Genomic DNA, 25,887 nt, shown 5'->3' with positions numbered 1-25,887 from the left:
CAGCACCTCGAGCACATGATGGCACGTAATCACTAGGCTATTGAAATGAACCCAGAGCTTTTCATTGCCAGCTCTAATCAAAAACACCTGCTTCATTGAGCACCTTTACATTTTTTTTTTTTTTTTTTTTTTTTGGTTTTATTGCTTAGAGTTCCTCTAAGCTTTTCGCCATTCTTCCTTTCTCACTTGTTCTCTTTCTTTCGCTGCTTTGCTCATTTTTTCTCACATCCTACAAATACTTCTCCTCGTGTTTTCCAAGCTGCTGTCAAGTTCAGTCTCAGAGGAATTGGTGTGAAAGGGCAGCACCATACCTGTCTTCATTTTCACTAGTTTCCCTCAGTAGCAGTAAAAACACATACAACCGCAATAAAAAAAAAGCAAAAAAACAACTTAAAACATGTTTTTGTAAAACGAAAAGCAGGTAATTACTAAAGGAATTACTTTTTTAACTGCAGGGATTGTGAAGTCATGTAGGAAAAAGTCATGAAGGAAACTGATGAGGCGGGTGGTGGAAGAGAAAATAGATATTCTCTTATTAGGAGGCTGTTGTTTATCCTTTACATTTTGCCGTTAATGAAATGAAGCTCTGCTAATTGTTAAGTAAATTAAAATGCTTTGCTGATGCAGGGGGTTCAAGGAAATTAATAGACTTTTTATCCAAAACCTGCAATGGGCTTTAGAACTAGACTTTGCTAATGTGATTAAAATGTGTTTTGCTGTAGTTCAGGTTACGTTCCTCTGCTGAGCACGAGAAAACTCAGCGTTCCAACTTTAAAACCATCCCAGCAGTGCCACTTTTAATTATGGTGTTTGGAACTTCCCTATGGCACCACTACAGCCTTCTAAACCCAACATAGATAATGCCCCTGCCCCCACCCAAAACACTTCCCACTTCACAATACATGGCTGAGGTATGTTTGAGGTGCTTGATGAAAGTAGAAATCTGCATGCAGGAGAAAATAAATCATTTTTCATGAGCTGCATGGCTTTCTTCACTCACATGACTTCTGTGAAGATTTGGTGGGGTTTCTTTTATGTGTCTGGCCTCTGTTGGATCCAGTGAAATGTCAGCTTTCAGTGCACGGATCTAGCTTAGAGCCCTACAAGCTTTTCTGTAATGTGGAGAAGTCAGCCATGTTTTTGGTGCCTGACACTGGTGGCACATACTCAATGGCGGTGCATCCTGAGCTGAAAAAAGCTTTCCCATGGGAACGTACAGTATCTTATATCTGTATCTGCAGATACATAAAGATACATGGAGGTGTACCTGTGAATTTGGTATTGAATGAAAATATTAGGCAACATAATGTTAGGATAACATTTTAAACCAGGTAAAAAAAATTCAAAAAAAGACCTAGAAAACCACACAGAATAAGCATTGTTATGGATCTTATTAATAACACATACAAGCCAATAGTATAGGGTCAAGGTTTGAGAAGACAACTCTTCACATCATCCATGGGAATCCTTCAGCCTGCTATTGATTGTCTGTCCAAGGAAAACTGTCTTAGCCATGGCTTGCTCCCCTGAAACACCTTACTGCTCATTATAATTCATCACCGATTTCCTCTTAACCCTCTCCCCGACCAAACACATGCACACACACACACACACACACACACACACACACACACACACACACACACACACACACACACACACACACACACACACACACACACACACACACACACACACACCTGTACGCATGCACCCACACACACTCATTCATAATGCACATCTAATCAATAGACATACCATACTTGTACTTTCTTCCCTCTTCTGTCTCTCTCTCCCTCTCTTTTTCTGTCCTCACCGTTGCATTGTCTGTTATGTAGTTTTGTTTTGGGGAAAGAAACAATAATAGAGCAAATAGTCAGGCAATCCAAAACATTTTTTTTTTTTCAAGGCAAATTTACAATAAAATTGCCTCATATTATACTGACATGTTTTGTCTATGCCACAGGTTGCTTGCATGCAGCTGATTAATGCCCTGGTTACCTCTCCGGATGACCTGGACTTCAGGATACATCTACGCAATGAGTTTCTAAGATGTGGCCTCAAGAAGATCCTACCTGTGAGTTATCAAAATTTGAGGCAGCATATGGTTAGATTATCCACAAGTTCCCGTTCTGACTTTGTGAAAGAGTTTGTGGCTCAAGTACTTTCTTCCTATGCCAGTTTAATTTAATTTCTGTCACTGCACTGTACTGCTTTAGTATTTATGTTACAACCATGTGCTTCGTTCTTATAATACATTCTGACTCTGCTTAGTAAATCAGTGGCATTACAGTATAACGCATTACAGCTTGAATGTATGCTGGGTAAGTGTACAGCATTGATTAAATTAAACCAAATTTAACTGATTTTACTTACAACATTTCCAGTCTTATGTGACCGCTTTACTTAAAAATGACTGCAATATGGAGTCGATTTGATTTGATTGTGTTTGTGTTTCTCATTCAAACTAAACAATCCAGGTGTGTCATTAAATCCACATAGCTCTTCACTAGATTTGAGAAGATAATTTGTGTTAATTAGTGACATAAATTCATAAAAGCTGAACTTGTCACATGACACAAATGACATAAACAACAACATGTTTAATTATTATTGATTTAATTAGTGGTAGTAGTGGTTGAACCTGTTGGAGTTGTAGCTTTTCATGTCAAGTTTGATGCAGTGCCGAGCACCTCATCACAGAAGTCTTCCTGGCATCATTATCAGCAAGACTACGCAGCTTCACATGAGGCAAAGGCAAATGAACTCCAACTCATCACTCAAGCTCTCATTTGTAGCGAGTGGGGTGAATGTGTCACAGAGCCAGTTGTTAATAAGTTATCCCAGCTGCTGCTGTTGATTATTACTGTCATTACTTAAATCATCTTCAATTCTGCCCCCTGATAGGCATTATGAATGATTATGAATGCCACGTTGACTGCTTTTAATGCCGACATTCAAACTGACACTCTTTCATCTAATTATGAGTTATGCTCTGGAGTCAGCATAGCTGTTGGCAAAGAAAAAGTGAACTCCACTAAAAAGAAAGCACAATTTGTTTTGTTCCCTTGACACATGTATTTGGCCCTCCTCCTCTCCTGCTCCCTTTTTTTGTGGCATTACACACCTCCCTAAGAACCGATGTTGCTTAAGACAGATGGTACACCCAAAAAACAGTGCAGGGTGATTGATACCTGCAGAAATTGGGTTACATTTGGCCCTGTCTCCATCAGTAAACTCCACTGCCGGTGATTCATAGAGAAGTGGTAAAGAGCACCCCTAGAGCCTCCTGTGGCTGGAACAGGTGTTCAGGAATATGTAGTGTCTGGAATACCTAGTGTACCTAGTGTTGTTGAAGAGTTTAGGACATCTCAGCTCACAACTCTGTTCCGTACACAGCTGTAATGGGTAAACTTTATAGATTTTCACAAAAGTCTTGTTAATAGTAATATATAGGAGTCTAACAAAATTAAAAAAATACAGTGAAAGTAATACATGGTAACTGGCTATATTGAAATGTATCTTTCAGGTGCAACAAATGTTTATCATATTTTACTTTGCTAGATGACCTTTTGTATAACTTCACATTCTCAGTTATCTACTGTTTGTCTAACTCGATCACAGGAGCTAAAAGAGACAGAGGAGCTAGACATCCAGCTGAAGGTGTTCAATGAGAACAAGGAGGAGGACTCTATCGAACTCTCCCATCGCCTGGATGATATCCGTGCAGAGATGGAATATCCTTTTGTCCTCCCTCACTGTGAATATACAGATGAATAGATCTGCAGAACTAGCAGCAATAGATGAATGTATATGGGGGTTTGGTCAAGCTTTACAGGCTAAAGCCCCTCATGGCTTGGTTCATTAGAGGGGGATTTGAGGATCCGGAGCACAATATCCAGCTCCATCTCTCACCAGGTATACTAGGTAAATAACCCTGTCGTCTTAACCTCCCACTATTTCACTCTTCGTTTTATTTACTTTCCATCTCCTCTCCATTTCTTCTCCTTTACTCTTCCTGTTCTTTGTCTGGTATTGCTGGGTTAAGTAGGACTGTTGTAAGACTCAAGAGGAAGACACCAAGCAGAAATATACTCTGTTCTTACCATTAACTATGCACAGTGGACAATTAAACATTTTATGTGGAGGCATATTATATTATATGGTCAGGGTTTCTTCTGTTTAAGTATTATCGCTTCTTGTCTTTCTGTTCTGTTGGAAATGTGAATTTTCTCCTCCAGCTCCCTAGCAATGTCCATTTAACTCGCAGAGTAGAAGTTAATAAGGTGAGCAGTAATTTAGTCCAGAGTTGGAAACTTCTTCAAGCATCCCAGGGAAGAGCCTTTTTAATAATTCACATATCTTCTCTAAGGCTATGTATGAATGGCTGACATTGTGAGCAGACATACCAGACGCTGACATTGTTATGCAGATGTTCATTCCTTCAACCTTTTTCTTCCACCAAATCCCACAGTTCTAGTACTGACACAAAGTGCTGCTGTGAGTGACAGTTTCTGTTGACACATGTAGGTGAGGGGAGGAGGGGGGCGTGTGTGTGTGTGTGTGTGTGTGTGTGTGTGTGTGTGTGTGTGTGTGTGTGTGTGAGTGTGTGTGTGCAGAGAGAAGATGGAGAGAGAAAAAAAGGTGCACTTGGATTAATGATGTGCTTGAGCAGGTTCACAAATGAGAAGGCCCAATGTTTGTTTCCAAGGACAATGTGGTATTGATCTGCAAGCTCAGAACATGATTCGAATACCTAGCCTACCCCTTTGTCCCTTTGTCGGCATAGCAATACCACGTATATGCATGATATGACGCAGGTAGTACTTCTACTACCTGAGCATTGCGTGTGTCTTGTTTCTCCTAGCAGTTTCATGAATATTAACCTGAAGTGGCTCGTCTCCTCTGTGTCCGGCCCAGGTCCAGGTGCCGAGGAGGTGACTCCAGGCCACTTATAAATATTAATGAGCTGAGGAATGGTGATTGATTGACCCCGCCACTGACTGGCCTACATCACACTTGACTGCCACTCATGTTTATTCATTATTTGGAGAGAGAAAGTAAAGAGAGAGAGACAGAGAAAAAGAGGGAAAAAAGGGGATGTCATCGAATGGATTGGCATTCTACATTAGGTTTATGTCTGCAGCTTAGTGATAGATGAAGCTAGTTGGATACTTTCCCAGTCTGAGCTCCTTCTCATGTCCTCTCAAATGCTGCTGTGGTGAGGCTATAATTTAATCTCACAGGATTGGTAATTCTCCTAGGCTTCATACTCGGCTAATACAAGGGAGGGAAATGATTCTTTAGAGGAGCCTGTATTCCCATCCCTCTCTCTCTAAAAGTTTGATATGGGATAGGAGTTTAATTACAGACATTGTTGAAATTAATAGGAAAAGTGTCAAACAGTATTTAAGAGAATTGATCTGCTCCAATTGCAGCGTCTGCAGATTGTTTTGCATGTATTATAGCATGGAAAATGGAGAATGCAATTAAGTCATTTATTTTATTTTATTTTTTTTATTAGAGGGAATAAATTATCTAAATTATTGAAACTCTCTTACAGAGTCATCCTTCATTAGCTGTTGATGAATCCTGACATATAATATTAGGAAACAAGAACAAGATAAAGCCTTTCAAACATATTAATCTAATCTTTGTTTGCTGAATATTTTGGATATTTGACTATTTTATATTTTATTAGTGTATCCTTAAGATCAAGTATGATGACACACTTGAATCCTTAATCCTCAAGCTCAGTGTAACCTAAAGTCTTTTTAAAAAAATCTGTTTTTACATGTTTATTTAACTGATATTTTCTGTACTGATAGCAGAAGGAAGGGGAATAACATCATATATTGAACTTGTAACTTTGCAGTCAATATGCTCCACTATGTAAATATTTCAGCACACATTGTCAAAATCCACACTTCATGTTATGATGGCAATCATCTTTTGGAGCTTAACAGTGTAATGTCTACTTAGTCCTCTTTTTTCCTGCATGTGTGCACATATTTGAGAGGCTTATTCAATTTTTTCAAACAAGATGAGTCTCACTGGGGAAATCCTGCTTTCTCACGCAAACAAATTAAATAGGTTTCAAATCATTAATTTTTCTAGTTACTTTATTTCTTAGAGCTGCACTTTTTAACATTATTAGAAGTTTTGCATGGATTTAATATTTGTGAAATTAACATTGTAGTCCAATTCAACTATTTACATATATCATTTTGCTATGAGTTCTAGTGTTCATCTGATCCTATATGTTATAGGTTATATTTCTCTTACATGATTTTTGATCCTGTGCTTTCAATATCAAACATGTTGTGCTTCTTTTGATGAGAGTCATAGTGAACAAGAACTTTATAAAGCAATCATACTGAGCCAATAATTAAGAAACATATGTAGAACATGATGTTTAAACATGGAACAATGAAAAATAAGACAGTTGGATTTAGCATCTGTTTTAGATGTCAAAGCCATCACTACTTCCTCCTGAGGAAAGCAAACATAAGACACATAATCAATACCTTCTGTAAATTTAATAACATGAGTTTTTGCTCCTGAGTACATGTCAGTTTCAATCTTAGAACTAAATCTCTGAAATATTTTTGCTCTTTTAAAATGATTGGCTCCCCATCATTCTTGCCTTAAACATTCAAATCTGTGATTTTTTCATGCAATTAATTTCCTGTATCTTGAAAGGTTCGGAGTGACAGGTAAACCGGAGGGAGCATTCTTTATTGCCAACCCACCCCCTCAAGTTAGCTGTTTACATTGTCTTTGCTCCCCTGAGAGAAAATGGATAAGAAGAATCACATCTGTGTTTGCTTTTTCACAATGATGCCTGTCAGAAAACTTGAGGTGAGGAACCGGGGACAAATAATAATAATAATGATAATAATAATAAAAAAGGGGGGAAAAAAACAGCCATAAAGACAACAAGAAGCAATACAATTTAAATGTGTATAGAGTTATTCAGTGAACATAGAATGCATTTGAATAATGAACTCAAATTGGATTTCTTGTCAAGAAGTTGATCATAACAGTTCAACTGAATCAAGCTATGAACTCAAAAAAAAAAAAAAAAACTGGCTTAAAGTTGTTTTTCTTAACTTTACTTCTGCACTGATATGAATGAGGTCTACCATCTCCTGTCCAATATGGTGAAAGACACTGGGTCAGAGACCTACTTCCTGTCAATCCTTCAGCACCTATTGCTCATCAGGAATGATTATTACGTCAGGTAAGTTCTGTGATTTTTTACATACCACTAATGTTTTATTGACTGATTACCTTGTGATGCTCTCTGTCAAAGTGCTTGACAGTCTAACTTTAGTTTTTTTTTTCATATTTGAAAGACTGAACTTATTTTGGTCATAACATAGATGAAGTAGTTATTGCTTCTGTGAGTCTGTTTTTTTCCATGACCGACATATATTGAAGAGTAAAAGCCAGGTTGAAATTTTCTGTGTGCATTGGTGCTCCCAAAAGTAAGAGACCTATTGATTTTTGAAGGGCAAACTTGAGCAACCATTATATACTGTAACTCTTGTGTAATTGACTAGAACTTTGCCTGTAAAATTAACATCCACTGGCTTCCTTTTTTTATTCATTAATTAATTCACTAATGGTTAACCTTTCAGCCCCATAGTCAACAGTAACCACAGGTATTTCTTTGCATTTCGATGACACACTGAGCCAAAATCTGCAGCTCTGAATGCTGGAGTTTCATGTGTAGCTTGGCGAGAGGTGAAGATGAGCACAGGGTCTGAAAAACAGCAGTAACTCCACACTGGATCTTGTATCATTGTAGCATTGTTGCACTGACTGTTGTGGGATGTGTCTAAACTCCACACTTCATACTAATTGTATACAGTATATGCAACATAACATTCTTTATAGTATACTGTAAATAGTATATTTTAATTATTGACATTTAATATACAAAAAATGAAAATACTTATCTATACCAGCAAAGGCAATCAAATTGCGTCTTTGTACTGTCACTGCCAATTAAACTTAACACAGAAACAGCATTTTTTCTTTTTTCTTTCTGTTTGTCGTGACGCTGTTTTACCACCATCCATAATTTGTTTCATTTTTTCCATCTGTGAGCAGCTCCTCCATCAGTGCATTGCATCGTAGGAGAGTGTCAACAACAGCACAGTAAAAAATCAAGCTTTTCTTAGTAACCATACTGACATTTTTGAAGATACTTTATTTTGGCATTTTTCAGTGTTAACACACTCAAACATACTCAAAACCTCCTTAGGATTAGTGTATAGTATGGATCTGGGACACAGTGTAATGGCGCAGTCAGTCAAAAATGTTCTTATTTTAAATTCTTTTTTTATAACTGCATGGCAAAATAATAAAGGCAGCAGACAAGAACAGATTCCTCAGTGAGTGCGAGTACAGTAACAGAGGATAATGACAGTAAAACAGTTGATAAAATGCTTTATAATGTACAAGTGTTGTTGCTACAGTCCACCCCCCCACTTTTGGCCTCATCACGTGATTTCGCTGTGTGGATTTTGCTCTGACTGCAGCTTCAGTCTCTTGAATTTAGAGCCACACTCAACATTGCATGTGGGTGAGGTTGGGTGCGATCTGTTGTACTTGTGACCATATCCATGTTAGTTTTGAAATGTGCATTATATTGTAAGTGTTGTACTGCACTGGCCGTGTAAGTAGCACAACGCCACCACTAGTTGACAGCACAAACAAGATTATTAGCCCAGGTACAGTTACTCCTTCACAAAGAAAGTTTAACACCTCTTTGTCTATACACACTGAAGTTGAAAAACAGAAATTATATGAGTAAGGGTATAATTTTGTTACTTAGAAGTATTAAGTTATTTTAAACTGGTTAGCTTTCTACTTTGCCTTTAAAGAGCAAATATGTCAGTCACTGGGTGGGAAGGCTGCTACTCCTCTGAATGGAGTGACACTGATGAATTCACTGCTGTGTCAGACCTTTTTGTAGAAATACGACTTAAAAAAAAAGGAAGTTGGGAGATGGAGGGAGGATGAAAGAAGGAAGATGAATTTACCATAGACAAGTTGCTGTACCCTTGGAGTTATGAATAATGTATTCCTCATCTATTCGAAGGAAGTGAGAAATAGATTTCACATTAACCAGCTATAGCCACGTCCACCTCGGCTCCAGTGTCCATGTTCCCCTCTGTAAGCAAGCAATAAGAAAGGATCAGTACCAATGCTCATAAAAAACTGATGTTCTTTTTAAACACAATTTTATACGTTTGTGAAACACATTTTTCCCTTTGGCCTCTATCACAGCTACAAGGGCAAACACACACATGTGTACCGACAAACATTAACACTAGAAATGCATTCTGACTGAGGCATTTTATTCCCCATGCATCATTGTTGTATGAGTTAGAATGATGGAAGATGTTGTACTACACTACATACAGCCATTTTCAAACGATACAATCATTTCAGTCTTTGCTCATAACATTTCCATTTTTGCATGCTGTAGATAAAATTGGGTGAACATGAAATAGTATAGTATATAAATAGTATTTCCACGACATGAAACGCACACAAAATTAGGAATGATGTAGTAGTAGTGCATACTTCCAGTAAAATCATTTACTGGAGTCAGTGATAGCTTATGTTTTTAACAAAGGACAGCACGTAATGTTATATATTCCATAATATATATATATATATAAGAAAAATGACAGTGTGACACGGGTACTTTTCCCACCACATTCTAGTAAAATCCAGGACCCTGATATACTAATTCTCAATGCATATATATATATATATATATATATATATAATACCATCATAAGTAGACTTGAGGTTGTATTTTTTTAGAATTGATCACACATTTGCTATAATAATAATAATAATAATAATAATAATAATAATAATAATAATAATAATAATAACAACCTTAATATTATAATAACATGGTCTGTAGTGCCCTGACTGTTTAAGTGCTCTGTCTAATGTCATTCCTCCTAACACAACATTAGTTGTTGCTCTCCCCTCCGGGGCTTGGTTTATTTTTGATAATTAATCTCTTACTGCAAGCCTAATGAATGGGAGCACATCAAACCCACCCAGTAAATATAGAGCAGATCTGCTCTTTTGGAGCCTGGTGATATGGGGATTACACTGGTTATGTGGAGCAGAGCTGGATCAAGTGGCTGGGGCTGTGTTGAACTGCAAGCTATCATTGGAAGAAATGAAGATGCCAAAGTAAAAGAAGAGGTGGGAAATGATGCAGGGGACATATGCTAGCTTCTGGAGCCCAGCCCTGCCCACTGTGGAGGGGCACGACAGTTCTGGGTCACTCTCTCCATCTCTAGTTATCTCCACCCAGCCCCTATATGCTTGGTGGTGGCGGAGGATAGAGGACGAAGGGAAAATAGGGCGGCTTATTGAGATAATAATGTGGTGTACATTGGTGACAGTTGTAAGCCGAGTGCCACAGTGCTTAAGCCATACAGGGCGATGTGTGAGCTTTCACAAGCTTGTTCCAATCATGAGTGGGCGAATCCGCCAGCTCAAGCTTAATGTATGGCATTTCATGCTTTCAAAACAGTGCACCTAAATGCTGATTTATTCGTGTTTGCTTTGGCTCAGAATTTTGTGTTCTTTCATATTTCTGTTCATAACATGATGTGGCCTGTCCACCCACAAAGTACCAGCAGAACATAGCCTTTGAATTCATGGGCAACAGTGAGAGTCAAAGCCTGATAAACTTCATCCTGTTGGATTTTGATAATAATAAGTTTCTGTTTATCACATGTGCTCCTTTATACTAAGAGACAACATTATGTATATATGCTTTTTTTTTTAGTTTTAAACAAAATTAACACATCTGAACACAGACAATTTGTTCACACTTGTGTCTGCTGAAATCAATTATTACATTTTATGAACATTAGTGCTCTTTCCTTTTAATGCCTTCATGCACAGCCAAGCAGGCAGTCTTTGATCAAACTTTGAGCTCCTTATCTGCATCAAAGTTGTTATAAAATTTCAGACTTTTGGGCATCTCTGACTTTCAATTATTATCATAGATCTACTGGACAATCTCAGGAAGCTTAGCGGATTAGACTTTCTGTAAATTAAAGGGAAGTGTGTGCACAGTGTTGCTTATATATTTGTGGTTTTGGACTCATCGAAGAACATAGCCTCGGCTCTTTGCCCTCTAGGAAGTGGATTGCCACTTAAAAAGGGGATAAAAGGAGCTGATGTGATTATTGACGCAGGAGCCCGTCTCTCCCCAGCTGCTGATACTGTACTCCTCCTAGAAGTAATGTATTCATCCTGCTCTTCCCCCACTCAAAATTTCACTGAGCTGTACCGCAATTGCAATTTCCCAACCTTTCACCCAAATTGCAACAATTAGTTGGTCACACCCACATGCGCATTCCCAATTAGGAGATTATGCATTTATTATTTATTAGGATGTTATTCCTCAGCATTATCAAAGTTCGGTTTTCCTTATCCAGTCCCTCAATTTAAATTGGAATTTAAAATGTAAATGGAGCCTTTATCTGTAGAAGAATGAAAACAAGTTGTTTTTGTCGAGAATTTAACATCAACTTCTGGTCAATGTCATGCTTAGAAAATAATTATTTCTCAGGTTGGAACTTGGCTTAAGCTGGCATTGTATTTGCTAAATGTCATTTGCAATTAAAGTTGATAATGTTACTGAGAAAAGGTCACATACCAACCTGTGTGGCGAAATGGTCTCTCCGGCTGATTCTAACATCCTGCTCGATAACACCAAGCACTCAGTCACACTCCTAACCGGCTGACATGTTTTCCCGGTCATTGTGCTTTCAATTACACACATTACACTGATTAGATTTACATTTCAGTTTTTATGGTTGCTCTAATTGGCAGAGATGATTGCAAATTAGGAAAGAGGACAAGCATAGCCTCGGCCACCGTCTGTCACCTTGAAATGGACAGACTAACACAGACTTGGGTTCTGTGTGCCCATTAATCTGCTAATTTCATGATCAGGGTGAAGCAAGTGATCAAATTTAATAGGGTGCCTATTTTCTCTAGCAGCACCCTTTTTGACATGGCATTTTGTGACCTCTAGCTTGGATAAGGGAATCATTTGTGGTTAATTAGCCTTGTAGAGTTTGTGTCACTCATATCTTTCTGTGGCTTGTCTAATTGCTCTGCTTTATGTTTCCTGACCCCTCAGGCCTCAGTACTACAAGGTGATAGAAGAATGCGTGTCTCAGGTGGTCCTGCATCGCAATGGGATGGACCCTGACTTTGGCTACAGTAAACGATTGGATGTGGACTTCACCCATCTGATTGGTACCTTTTGAATTACTTCATGTTGTTTTCACTCACTCATTAATTAAACAAATGTGTTGGCCGAAGTTTTAAAAGAGTAATGCAAGTGTTAATGTAACAATGGAAGGTTTTGGCAGAATATGACTGAAATAATTCTCCAGATCTTTCTTTTTTCTTTTTTCTTTTTTAAACTGCAGCAGGAGGTTTATCACTGATGTGGCTAAAAATGTTTTGACACCACACAGTCATTCTCATTATCCGTCCAGATCCCCCTGAGGTTTTTCTGACAAACACCTCCAGTGGCTTGACATATAAGATGGGGGTTCATCTAATTATTAAAGAATAATACATTTATATCGAGTGAAATGAATACAGTTCATCCAGAATGATCAGTCAGTAAGAGTATTTGTCAGCTGTGTTTCTGGAATCATGAAGAAAACATATATTTGCACTGCATCACTAATGGAGAAAATAAATAAATAATACCACTTTGTTTTTTTCTCTGTTGTGTCAGTGACAGTTGTGTGACTTTCTAACAAAGGGTCATTAAAAGTTTCTGAACCTACCCAGAGGACTGGTGCAGTTTTAAATCATTTTTTTCTGACTTAGCTGAGATTTAATCAGTTGATAGAAAAACTTTCAAGGATGTGTTTTGTTTAATTCACACAAAAGACATGTGTAATTAGATGCCATCCACAGGGGTTTTGAAAGGTGTCTCCTCTGCACTATCTTTGTTTTGTTGCTTTTGTCGCATATTCACATCAGTGTTGTTTCCTAGTAAGAATGCATTTTTCAGAGGGAAAATGTGTTGCCTGATGTGTGATCTAACAGTATTTTACACTTAAAACTTGCACTTACAATGTCTCTCAGCTGTGTCATTTGTACTGTAACTTTAAAGTATGGGATTTTCTAAATACATTAAGATACTGAACATAGCCATTTTGGGCTTTGTTTCTCTTCTCCAAGTCCTATTCAATGAGATTTTCCCATTTTATCACATGTAAATATATTTGATATGTTAAAGCCATCCATTAGTTTTTAAGGCCATCTTAAGCTTTTTTTTCTTTTGTTTTAATGTCTAAAAAGTTAGTAGACTTTTAAGATGTGTTGTTGGGTTATATCATCTCCAAAAACCTTACTTATACTATTTACTACTAAGAAACAAGAAATAGGTCTAATTGTAATCTCACATGAGGACCTAATGATACATATTGCACTCAAAAAAGTCTGATAAATCTCATGCTGGTGCCTGTTTTGTCTTGCAGATCAGTGCGTAGATAAAGCCAAAGTTGAGGAGAGTGAGCAGAAGGCTGCAGAGTACTCCAAAAAGGTGAGACATTAATCACTCCAACAGCCCCCTTGGTTGGCCGACTCCCATCAGGAAAGTTTTTTCTTCTTCAGAGCTCCCGGGCAAGCTATTGATTTTCCATGCTCTGATCAATACCTGGCTGTGACGCTACATGATCCGTATCAGCATTACAAGAATCAATGCCGATGTTCTGATGTATATTTGTACACAGTGCCAGGTTGGACTGAAGTTATGGGCAGGTGTTTTGCATAAATAATATATAGTATAGTGAATACCTCAGACAGCAGAAACCCCATAATGCAGAGGTTGAGCATGAACCATCATGGAGGGGCAAGCCCCTGCATGGCATGTACCACCGACAGAAGAAGTGGCTGATATCAAGAAATCCTGCCAATGGCTGGAAAAGGCTGGACTGAAAGCCAGCACAGAAGCACTAATCATGGCAGCATAAGAGCAGGCACTTAGTACAAGATCAATAGAGGCGGGGGTCTACCACACCAGACAGGACCCCAAGTGCAGGCTGTGCAAAGATGCTCCTGAGACAGTTCAGCACATAGTAGCAGGGTGCATTTCCTGTAAATCTTAACAATAAAAGTCTCCTGTTTAAGCTTTTTATATGAAGCGGCAAAATCACAAAATGTTGAATTTTCATTGGCCGTAACTTATCCTGACTTTGATATGACTGACCCTCGGCAAGCTTCTGGAAAGTTAGCCAATCAGAAAAGAGTGGACTCATTGGGAAGGGGGATTAAAGAGACAGGAGCTAAAACTACCTATTAAGAGACAGATGCTGAACTTTCGGGCTGTATAAAGGGCTAGTACAGGATAAATTAGCAGGTTTTTGAGCTGTGAACCATGCAAAGCTACTCTAAAGCTACTCCAGAATAAAAAATATAAAGCTGGAAATGAGCATAATAGATCCCCTTTAAGGAGCATCACTACCACTGCCTGGCGACACCAAGGGGGTCCTGGGTATGTTTTTTCTTAAGAGTCCTGTCCCACCAGCACACTGTGTATCCTGCTGGGCAGGTGAAATTATTGTAGAGACATGGCTTCTTTTCTGCAAAGGTTAGATCCATCAACATACATAAAAGCCATGCCTGAAACAAAGACAAAGGACAACAGGGTTTTAGGGCCATGAGGGCTATGAATAGAAATCTGCCAGAGATTGTAAGATAGCGTGTTCTGGTGTCTCTTGATGTGCCCTGTGGTCATTCTCTGGAGACACCCTGCCGCTCACCAGCCTGTGTGTGTGTTTACATCTGTGTACACATGTTTGTTATGTGCACTATACCCATGCTTGTTTCTCTTTTCTTGCAGTTTGATGAGGAGTTCAGTGCACGGCAGGAGGCCCAGGCCGAGTCTCAAAAAAAGGAAGAGAGAATCAAAGAGTTGGAGGGAAAGATCCAGGCCCTGGAGTCGCAGGTAAATCCATAAACAGAAATGTCTTGAGAAATCCAACTATTCTATAAAACAGTGCTATATTCCCCCAGTGATTTTTTGGGGGGGGGGTGTTGTATGAGAATTCTAATGTCCAGAAGCACTTTTAATCAGTTTGATTCAATTAAAAAAAACAAAAACTGGGAATCTCAACCTGAATAAACATGGTTGTCTTAAGAACACAGCACTGAGATGTAATAGCACAGAAAGAAAAATGGCTGATCTGGTAAGAATGATACCTTTCCACCCCACTTACAGATGTGCTGCTGCTTTAAGCGGGAGTTATCATCGATGCAAGAACATTTGATTTGATAAAGGGTCAATCTCCTTAAGTTGTAGCTCTTTATATGGGTGAATTGCTCCATTGAAGCTTTTCCTATGTAATTCTATCATCACAGAGATGGATTGCATTTCTTTTCCTGGCCTTGACATCATTTCTTCCCAGGCAAAACCCTCCATTTTGAGCATAGAAAATGACTGCTATTTCCCCCTTAACCCAATTTCAAACACTTTAGTACTGCCTTGGGACAAAAGGGCAGTTTCCCTACCTGCTTAGGGAATTTAATATAAACCAGCATTGAACGATGGTATGGCTGCATCTATCAGATATTCCTATTTTCTTTTAAACATTCATCTGTGGTTGCTCATGTTGCTTTATGTGGCACTATCTGAGTGATGAAATGCACCTATATGTTGTTTATGTACTTTTATTTCAGTCCTCAAGCAGTCCACACCAAATGCTGTTAGATTGTGCTACAAGCTTTGGACCATGTCTTAGCCAAAGTTACTCAATGTTTTTCTTCCTAGAGCTTTGTGTGTAGGTCTCAGTCCTTCCCTTCATGTGCCTGAGTGCAGGGTCACCACTGGTTACCTGCATTTGTACCCCAACTGGTTCATCACTCAATCCATTCCTGATTACTGCCCGCCCATTTTAATGAGGCCATCAGAATATGAGGCTCTTCTCCACCTGCTTTACCTGCTCCCCGTTTATCTCCTTTACTCTCTCCTTCTTCCACCTTCTGTCAGAAATGAATGCATCAGGCTGAGTTACCTTTGGTTGCCCTCTTTCCCTTGTTGGAGCTTTTTATGTTGTGTTTCCAAGTGTTTTCTTCCCTATATTACACCCTCCCCTCACGATCCCGTGGCAGGCCTCTGTCTTTTGAAGACTGACTGACTGTGGTGCATTAGCAGGTAGTGTAGAGTAGAGAAGCCCTGGAGAGCCAAACACTCTCTTCCTCTGTTTGTCTGAATGTTCCTTCAAAGAGGGGTTACTGCTGGAGAGCTGCAAATCAACACACATTAACCTCAGCAGGGAAACATGTAATTTGTTTGGCAGAGACTTGCATGAATGTGGCTGTAAAGACTTCAGAATATACTGTGTCTTGACAGGGCCAAAATGAACCATACATACATGCTACATATACAGTGTATAGATAGGATCACACTTAATGGTGAGCATCTACTGTAATGTGGTATCCCATATGTAATTTTGTATTTCTTCCATATGCCAGCAGCTTACATATAAAACACTTTATAAATCTCTTAATTATAAGGGTTTCTACAGAATAATCTTTACACTGAATTTCTTTTTTTTTTTTTTTAACTTGCCCATGTTTAAAGAAAGTGTAGTTAATATTCACAATTTTAATTACAGTTGAGTATAAGTTTCTTTCTTTCTTTTTTCTCCTTAAACATGCGGTGCAATTCCAAGTTATCTCCTGTTTTTCTTTTTTGGCAAGTTGTTCACATAAACCGCTCAACTGCTACCACAAGCATTGAACAAAACAACAGTGTCATCCTCTCTGATGGTTGTGAGTCTGCTACTTGAGGAAGACTAGACTGAAAGAGTGTGTTTTGCAACCTAATCCACGTTTGACACAGCGCTGTAGAAAGCCATTAACTGTGAGAGAGCAGAATCTTTAAATCGGTGTGAGGACACGCTTTCAGTTTGTCCATCAAAGCTGCTGTGCTATCACATGGTGTTTTGCTGAATATGAATGAAGTGGGAGCTCTAACCCTAACCTTTCATCTCACAGAGAATAGCTGTCAGATATTAAAACACATGCATGCCTGAGTCGCTTCTCCGCACCTTGTTTGTGAACCAGCACATTTAATGAGAGTCTTTCTCAGGGAACTTTGGCATTGTAACAAGCAGCCTGTTTGATGTGTCTGTTTGATTATCCACCAATTGAGTTGAGTGTAGGTTCTGCCTGTAAACATCAACAAAGGACACAGAAATCACAACAAGTGGAAATCATCCACCCTTTCCCAAACCTTTGCTTCCAACCATTCAAGGCAAAAAAGGAAGCTATTCATTGAATTGGCCCTGGATGTGATGAATAATGTAGCACTGCAGTGGTACATAGGAGCACTCTGCGCCATCACATTAATAGGTTTTAACAACCTGGCGGTCTTGTAGCTGACCCAGCTTGGCCCCAAGAGGAGCTGGAGGTGTAGTAGACCACTTTCTCTCTTTTTTACTGACAGTCTGCCTTCCGCCCTTTCTGATTACAGAATTTGACTCAACTGATAATGACAGCAGAACTCACAGAGTAGTCCCTATTATAATGTGATGGAGCCGACTCAGTTATTAAGCCAAAACCCCACTGCTAAATTCAAAACCCAAAACCCAAAACCCAAGTGTCATACTTTACATGCATCGTTACATCTGCATTTCTTAGAAAGCAGTGCAAACTATACTTGCTGAAAATCTGTTTTCATTGTTTTCTTTAAAGCTAAGATATGTCGGAGTCTATCTTTAAATACCTAAGGATAAAAGATAAAATAAAACTTCTCTTTTCTTAAAATATTTCACTTTACAACAATTTTTTGAAAATTCTTGCAAAATGAAAGTTCTTTTTTTAATTTGCCCCATGAAAGTTTCCATCTCCTTTACCATTATATACATTAAACATTTAGTTATCCACAATCCATAGTATGAATGATTCCATATAAATATTACATTCCAGTTGTTGTTAAATATGTTTCCATCCTCTTTCTTTTGGCAAGGTCATACAAAGTGAAATATCAAAGCAAAATAGGTCTATTTCTAAAAACAAAGACTGCACAGTGAAATCAATGCCCATCACACATCTAAGAGTGTTAAGCTGGAATGGATTTTGCTATGCGAAAGGAAGAAAAAAAACAAAGCAAAAAACATGGTAAATGGAAGAAGGGTTTTGAAGGTCTACCAACTGTCAGTGATGCTGTGCCTTGTCCCTTTCATGCTGCAGTCAATGCTCCTCCCTGATGTCCTTTTGAAGATAGATTACATCTTGTTTTAGGTGTAAAGTACAGTACACTCTGCCTTTTGCACATCAAATAGCTCATTCAGACAAAATGGGAATATAATACTGTACTTCCATTGTCATTTACTGTCTAAGGGACATCCTCTTTTCCCTGCTTGTTTCTCTTGTGAGTACTATACCTGTTGTTGTGTACTAGTGTTCCTCTTCTCTGTCTATCTAACACTCCCCCATTTGTGCCTCTCTGTTGCCCTCTGTGTCTGTTGTGTCTTGTGGGTTCCCCATGGTGTGTCTGTGGTGTGTATGTGTGTTTTGCACAGTTAACTATTGAAAAAGAAAACCTCAAAGAGGCTCAGAGACTCATCAGGGAATTTGAAGCCAAGGTGGGTGTCCTCTTTGCATGTGTGGTCCTTGACATAATCTCAAATTTAATCAACTGCAAATCCGAGTTATAAATTAAAGGAATTTGCCTATGGCACTTCAAATCATTCATGATAAAAGTCTCAAACTGATTATATAACTGATCATTGGTCTCCTATGCATGGATGTTATCTTAATATTGTGCATTGCATTTTAAATATCTATGTTTAATGAAGTGACGTGCAGTGCATCTATGACTTGCACAAAGGGTTTTTCAAACTATTATATGTTATTTATTGTGTAGTGATTTACACTGATTTAATGTTATACTTGATGGAATATTTTGACTCTTTAAATTGCTGATTCTTAAAAATATGCTTCAAAAAATGTACAGATTTGTAGATGTATTTATTTCATTAAGCCAACAAATATAGAAGAGTTGGAAGCTACTGTGAACTCCATATTGGTGTTTAACCACACACATCCGGCTTGTTTAATGCAATTTTCATAAGTAAACACTGTGTGATTGAATTCTTCTATCAGAGATGAGATTAGGGCATAGGATTCAATCACATAGCATTCTGAGTTAATTACCTGCCACACTGACCTCCCCATTGAATCCAGAATACTATGAACCCAAATTGGATGGGTTAGATATCATTTTCACCTGGTCTTTACTTTACAGAGTTCCAGACGGGCTCCTAAAAATAAGATCCGCCAAAAAGCAGACTTTGATAAGCTAGCAAGAAACACCGCTATTACAATTTGCTATACAACATGTGTATTAAGAACCAACACAGATGAATTAAAAGTTGACTGGAAAGGGGATCTTTGTGAGGTCTTACAATTTTTCTATTTGTCTGCACAGTGTTTTATGTATTTTGTCACATGATTATGGCCACTTTCATATAAAACGTGGTATTCCATCTATACTATAAATGGGAATGGTATTGTGTATAACATATGTGTTGCATAGAAAAACATGTATGGTATACTACATTACAATGAAAAGCCCTTACTGAATCATACGAGAGCATAATTCTGCCACCATGACCGAAAAAAAGGAAAATGCTCAGTGTCTTTTTGTAATGAGAAAATGTTCTCGACTCAACACCATCCTTTTCATGTAATTAGTAGTTTTATGATATAATGACATACTTTTCGTTCCATTACTAGATACCAATTCATTCAGATTTAACAATAAACTTTTTTGTAATGAAAACATATCACTTTATCTTGTTATATCGCAATGTTATTTCACAAAATCCTCACATATAAAACAAATTAAACAAACTTTTCTTGTTACAACATATGCTGGTAAGTTGTTAGGACAATAAACTTCCAAATGTCATGAAAACAAGAAAAATATCTAGTCAGTGCCTGTAGATACAATACTGTAGCCTACATTGGCGAGCAGAAATGAAACATTTCAAATCTTTCTAAGTTTTTAAATCCTGTCATAACGTTAAAATAATCTTGTATTAACATGAAAAGGGTCGTGTTAAAACAAGAAAAGCTTCATATTGTAATAAGAAACTGAGAAATTAGTTTTTGCAGTAATGGCAATAATATGTTGTTGTATAATCAATATACAAGTGACCATTACCATTGAGGACAAAATACATATTCATTATACATTTTACAATTTATTGGCTTTTTTGGGTTGTTTATTTTTATACCATTGCTCCCAAGGGTTTTGTGGAACACTGGGCTTATTATTATTGGGTAGATCAGAGAGTTAGAGGGAGAGAGGTAGAACGAGAGATAGAGACTCTGAGGGACTCTCAGTATGGAAACAACTGTGCTCTAATTTAGCAGCTAATTTGCTTCCATTCTCTCATATTAATCTTAAAAGAGAAAACAGGCCACGGAGGGCTTGAGATTGACAGGCATGTAATCATTGGATGTAGATTTCCACTGAAGATCTCTGGGCGATTTGTCTAAGAAGCTCCTAGCAGAACACCTATTTAATTTCAGCCCTAATAAACAATCTGGCAATGCTATTATGTAATGAAACACTATGTAATGTCTTTAAATATGAAGCCAATCACACTTTATGGACACAATCAAGTGACTGGGGAAAGTGCACATAGTGGGGAATTGGTTTTGGAAATGAGAAGTACAAGTGGAGATGCTTATTGGTAAGAGCAGGCATCTAATCAGCTCCAAATATCAGATTCTGTCTAAGCTTGGGTGTCTGTAATTGTTGTTTTTGCATAACTTTTTTTTCTCTAAAACATTTTTCTATTAGCATTGTCACAGACTATCACTGACTACTTGTTTATCTGGTATGTGTGATAGTGCAGACATGTCAAAGGACTGCAAGACTTCTTCTTATCAGTCTGGGGTCTAATTACATCCCTGTCTACCGTTTAATAGCCTGCCTTTGTAAGAACTCATGACGACAACTTGATGGGAAAACATTCTTATCTGTTATAAATTAAAACTGTAGTCGTTCACAATATTTTCTCCAACATTTTTTCTTTGTATTTACATACATATTAGAGGGATTTAATGAAAACAATAAGCCAACCTTTTGAGCCATTGATTTCACAATTCCCGGGAGTTTTCAGTGTTAGGTAAATGTATTTTATGTAAAGGTCTATTGATACACATGAGATACTTTGCCCTTTTCATAAAGACATCCCATTTGGACATAATATATAGGAATAGACATACTCCAATAATATGAATATGATTTACATATCTACAGTCTGTTACAAGATGTAATTAAAAAGTTTTTACTACTCATGTATTTGCATTTTTGTGAATAGCAGTAAATATAGTAAAACATGGATCAGTGTTTGATTGTCATATTAGTATAATAGACGCTGATTTAAAGTTTAACTTTTAACATTTCAGACAAATATTGATATCCTAATAAGGTGTAAAACCATCACTAATCACAATCAATCTCAATCCACTCAGTGCAATATGACGGGCTGTGATTTGAAATTTAGACATCTATGTTTTGATACTAATTGAAACAGTCCTTTTTTTGATTAAGGAGTTTGCTTCTTCAAATGAAAATGAAAACAAAAGTCTGATGACAATTTTGATGCATCTTGCTTTTTTCATCAGTCAACTTGCAAATATATTCTCAAAAATAGTTGATAATAGTTGTGATCATGATTTTTTTGCTTAGTGAAGTAATAAAAACAGTAAAGGACATGACCTACTCGTGTGATCTGATCTCAGAGACACACAATACAACACTACAATCAAAAATTATAGCAAGTCACTGAAATACTAAAGTGTTGCAGGCAGTAGAAGATTGTTTTTCACAGTACAAAATTACCTCTTCAGTAGCCTTTTGCCAATTTTGGATATCAAAATGAGGTCTAAATTAAACCAATGGAAACTTCATTGCCTGTATGAGGCATCATTAACATTTTTTCCCTGTAATTGCAGATTGCAGCCGGTCCACCTGCGTCCGGAGCACCACCACCTCCTCCTTTACCTGGGGGTGCCACAGCTCCACCTCCTCCTCCACCCCCTCCACCCCCTCCTCCACCGGGTGGCTGCCCTCCACCTCCTCCACCTCCTCCTCTCCCTGGCCACGCCTGCATTCCACCACCACCACCACCACCTCCTCCAGGTGGAGGACCTCCACCTCCCCCACCACCACCTGGGTGTGGACCCCCACCTCCTCCGCCTTTCTTTGGAGGCCCAGGTGGGCCTCCGCCACCTCCATCATTGCCTGTCGTCAAACTGCCTTATGGACTGCAGCCCAAGAGGACCTACAAGCCTGAAACTGTGATGAAGAGGATCAATTGGACCAAGGTATGGTAACACTAGCTTTGATTCACTGTAATTGTAATATTTGTGATTTGTGACTGTAACGGAAATATTATTTCAGTGTTACATCACATGAAATATTGTTCAATCTCTTTACAATCATAAATGCAAACATTTGGTACTGGCTTTATAGGATTGTTGAAGCAACCCAACACAATAATAAGACGCAAAGTTGGAAGATCCAAACCAAAAGGAGCCCTATTCAGATTCACTTAATCTATTCAAACAACCGTTAAGCCTCAGGCTACACTATTCCACACTCAGCATCCAATTCAAAGGATTCAACAGTAAACAGTTTTCACTGCTCAAATGTCCTTGGATTTGCACATTCTTAGCATAATTGAATGAAGGCTGGGTTGTGTAACGTTCCATCACATTTGAATACAATTTCAATAGGACATTCTCTTGCGTGTGGGCTCTATTTTACCATAGATAATTTATCTATTGCCTCAGGATTTCTTAGCATTCATTTGATGGTTCTTTGCCAATGCTTGTGTGACCTTGCGTTTTAGTCTTCAATTACTGACAGCAACCAAAACATCAGACGAGTTCTTTTGACATTATGTTAGAGGTACCCATTATGTGTAATGGTTTTAGTGGGATCAAGCCACATATTATAGATTTTTCTGAATGTGATTAATTACTGTTTTAGAGGCCGTTGTTGTTATTTACATGTTTTTGTAAATCTAAAAAAACCTGAATGACAACAGACTGCGATTAGTCAATAACATGTCAATATTTATAAGATCACTCACAGATAGTCAGCACTTTTAGACTCACCACTGACAATAAGGTTGCAATCTTTTTCCTTGATTTTAGAAAAAACCTTTAGCCACAATATGCTCATTTATCATCATGAAAACTGGGTTGGTCTCTTTGAAACTGCTCTTAATTGGCCCTCATCATACATCACTGATAGAAAAAAATCTGCTTTAAGTGTGGAGAACATGAAGCAGGGACGTATGATGTACTGTATTTTGTATATTTTATGGTATTATGCAGGGAAGTTGTTCAGACCCCATTTTTCACAAGACTTTATCAATTGACAAATCATCTCAGAATCAATGACTTGATTGTTTTACCTTTAAAAAGTGTAATGTGATAACACAAAATGATGATTTTCCATCCAATCATCCAAGTGATAAAAGGATAACAACAATAATAGGAAAGTGGGGTGCAACTACCACTAGAGTTATCTCGACTAAGTTCAGTGTATGAGTTGTGGAGAGTTGCAATTTGTAAAGCATCCTCTGCAAAGGAGCCATTCACATTCAATATGTTTTGTTGTATTATTATTTGGTTTAGATTCAGTTATTCAGAAGAATACAAGTTGATGCGTAGTTCAGACAGCAAAGATGGACAAAATCTACCCCAAATATAAAAATGGGCACTTTCGAAATTAACTATATTTTTATTTCAGTGGATTTATTTCAATAGGATTTTTGACTGATTTTATTTGGTGCTAACAGAGTGAAAGTTTAATAAAGAGTTCAAGCACAGTATTTTTTAATATAACTTATATAATATGGTTCTTTGGTTTCTGTGATATAAAAAATGCTTTTATTTAAGGAAGTGATTACATATGACTTCATTAGTAGTAGTTAAACAATTGCATTATTTTTCTTTTGATTGCTAATTTTCCCCATTCACTGCAAAAAGAGCACAAAAAACATTGCAAATTGCATCACAGTTTTTAAGAAAGCTGCTGCAAAATCAAGCATTTTTGGCCAGAATAACCACAGAAAAAACCCCGAAATTGCAAAATCCTGGAGGGACTGTCTCTATAACGCGTGTTTAGAAAAGGGAGTTAATGCTTAGAATAATGTAGAATATAGTAGTTTACAACAGCTTATATTGTAGAACTCTAGCTAAATGAACAAGATAAATTAAGAATAGCTTTACATATTTTACTTAAATGAAATAAAGATGCATAATCATTTTTAAACATGGTTTGTGGTATATTTCATGTTAACCAGTTGTCTGTTCAGAAAAAAATAATACTTTGCACATCTATTTCATGCGACACTTTGCAACTTTTTGAAATTTCATGTTTGATTTAGAGAGGATGTAACTAACTAAAGCTAGTTTAGATATGGTGTTGTTGTTGGGATAGTCATCTAAACTATCATCTAGAATATGAGCCATTATACTATTGGATTTTTTACCGTTTCACCACTTTCTTTAATTTAGGCTACCACAGGCTTGGCATGGACTGCTCTTTAGGACTATGAGTAGACTGTATTTCGAGAGCAAATCCGAGCATAGAGGCCATTTGTTACACACACCACCAACACCAGCTGTGTTGAAACTTTCATAAGCCTCCCATTAAAGCACCCTTTGTTGCCATTATAGCACTCTGCACCATCGTTGCACTCATCACGGTTTCCATATGGCCTTGAGTATCAGCTGGAACTAACTTTCTGTATTGCATAAGTGTAGCACTTCCACCTCTTTATGTATCTAATTACTGTGGTGTTTAGGAGGTTAACAGCAGCAATGCAATAGGCCAACTGCTGGTCTAGGCCTTCAATAAAAAGCCACAGCAATGTCACACTAAGAGCTCTCACCCTTGTACTTAGTGTTGTGTCACATACGTGGTTAGCTAGTAATAAGTGCTACATGTTAAGATTGTTTTGTTTATGTCTGAATTTGACAGTACACTCTTTCTCTTGTCTGTGGAGCAATACAGAGGGAATAAAACAGTAGGGTGAGAAAGTACCCCTGTGGTTCGCTATTATCATAGTGTGTGCAGGTGCTCAGTTGCTTCATGCAAGACAAAGTAGGAGGAGTGTATAAACAGGGTTGCAAGGTTTTGAGCTGCAGACTGAAATGCACATATCTCATTCATCTCAGGAGATGTCAACAAGCGCCTTGATGTGTCTGCTTCAGTCAGGGTCTATCCGCACATCAACTTTAAGCGTGGTCATGTTGATGCGATTTGTTTGAAAGAACATTTCTAACCTCTGCCAGCTCCCCTTTTGCTTTTCTGGTCTTTTCTGTTCGTCGTGTTTGCCACTCAAATGCTAAGGTTGCAGGCACAAGGGCATGTGTGTGTCCACTCAAAAAAAAAAACACACACACAAACTCCATCTTCAGTGAGTAGAACTTTTTGAGTGGCAGGTTGGTAGAATGGAGGTCTCTGATTGTGGTGATAATGGAATCCTTGTGTCATTGCAGATAGTGCCTCAGGAAATGGCAGAGAATTGCGTCTGGATCAAAGTCAAAGAAGAGAAGTTTGAGAGTCCTGACCTATTTGCTCAGCTCTCCCTCTGCTTCTCCTCGCAGAGCAAAGGTAAGGAGGCGCCGTCTCTCTTCACCCCTTCCTTAATTAATCTACACACACACATGCTTCATTTAGCTCTCTCCTGCGATAGATGCCAAACCACTTTCATCTTGTGACACTTTAAGAAACCATTTTTCTCACTGAAATAT

At 38.0% G+C, this 25,887-nt stretch overlaps 1 protein-coding gene across 2 annotated transcripts in view; it reads left to right on the top strand.

Moving 5' to 3' along the window:
* diaph2 (diaphanous-related formin 2) overlaps positions 1 to 25,887 on the top strand; it is a 367,046-nt gene that overhangs the window by 119,805 nt on the left and 221,354 nt on the right. For both annotated transcript variants that reach the window (XM_062425006.1, XM_062425005.1), the window contains exons 12-19: positions 1,967 to 2,077; positions 3,625 to 3,737; positions 7,127 to 7,243; positions 12,206 to 12,324; positions 13,569 to 13,633; positions 14,933 to 15,037; positions 22,069 to 22,440; positions 25,633 to 25,747. In XM_062425006.1, coding sequence (XP_062280990.1) covers positions 1,967 to 2,077; positions 3,625 to 3,737; positions 7,127 to 7,243; positions 12,206 to 12,324; positions 13,569 to 13,633; positions 14,933 to 15,037; positions 22,069 to 22,440; positions 25,633 to 25,747 — 1,117 coding nt within the window. The remainder of the gene's footprint in view (positions 1 to 1,966; positions 2,078 to 3,624; positions 3,738 to 7,126; positions 7,244 to 12,205; positions 12,325 to 13,568; positions 13,634 to 14,932; positions 15,038 to 22,068; positions 22,441 to 25,632; positions 25,748 to 25,887) is intronic.

The sequence above is a fragment of the Scomber scombrus genome, chromosome 9, assembly GCF_963691925.1.
Source record: "Scomber scombrus chromosome 9, fScoSco1.1, whole genome shotgun sequence".
NCBI lineage: Eukaryota > Metazoa > Chordata > Actinopteri > Scombriformes > Scombridae > Scomber > Scomber scombrus.
This window is presented reverse-complemented; position numbering and strand designations above follow the sequence as displayed.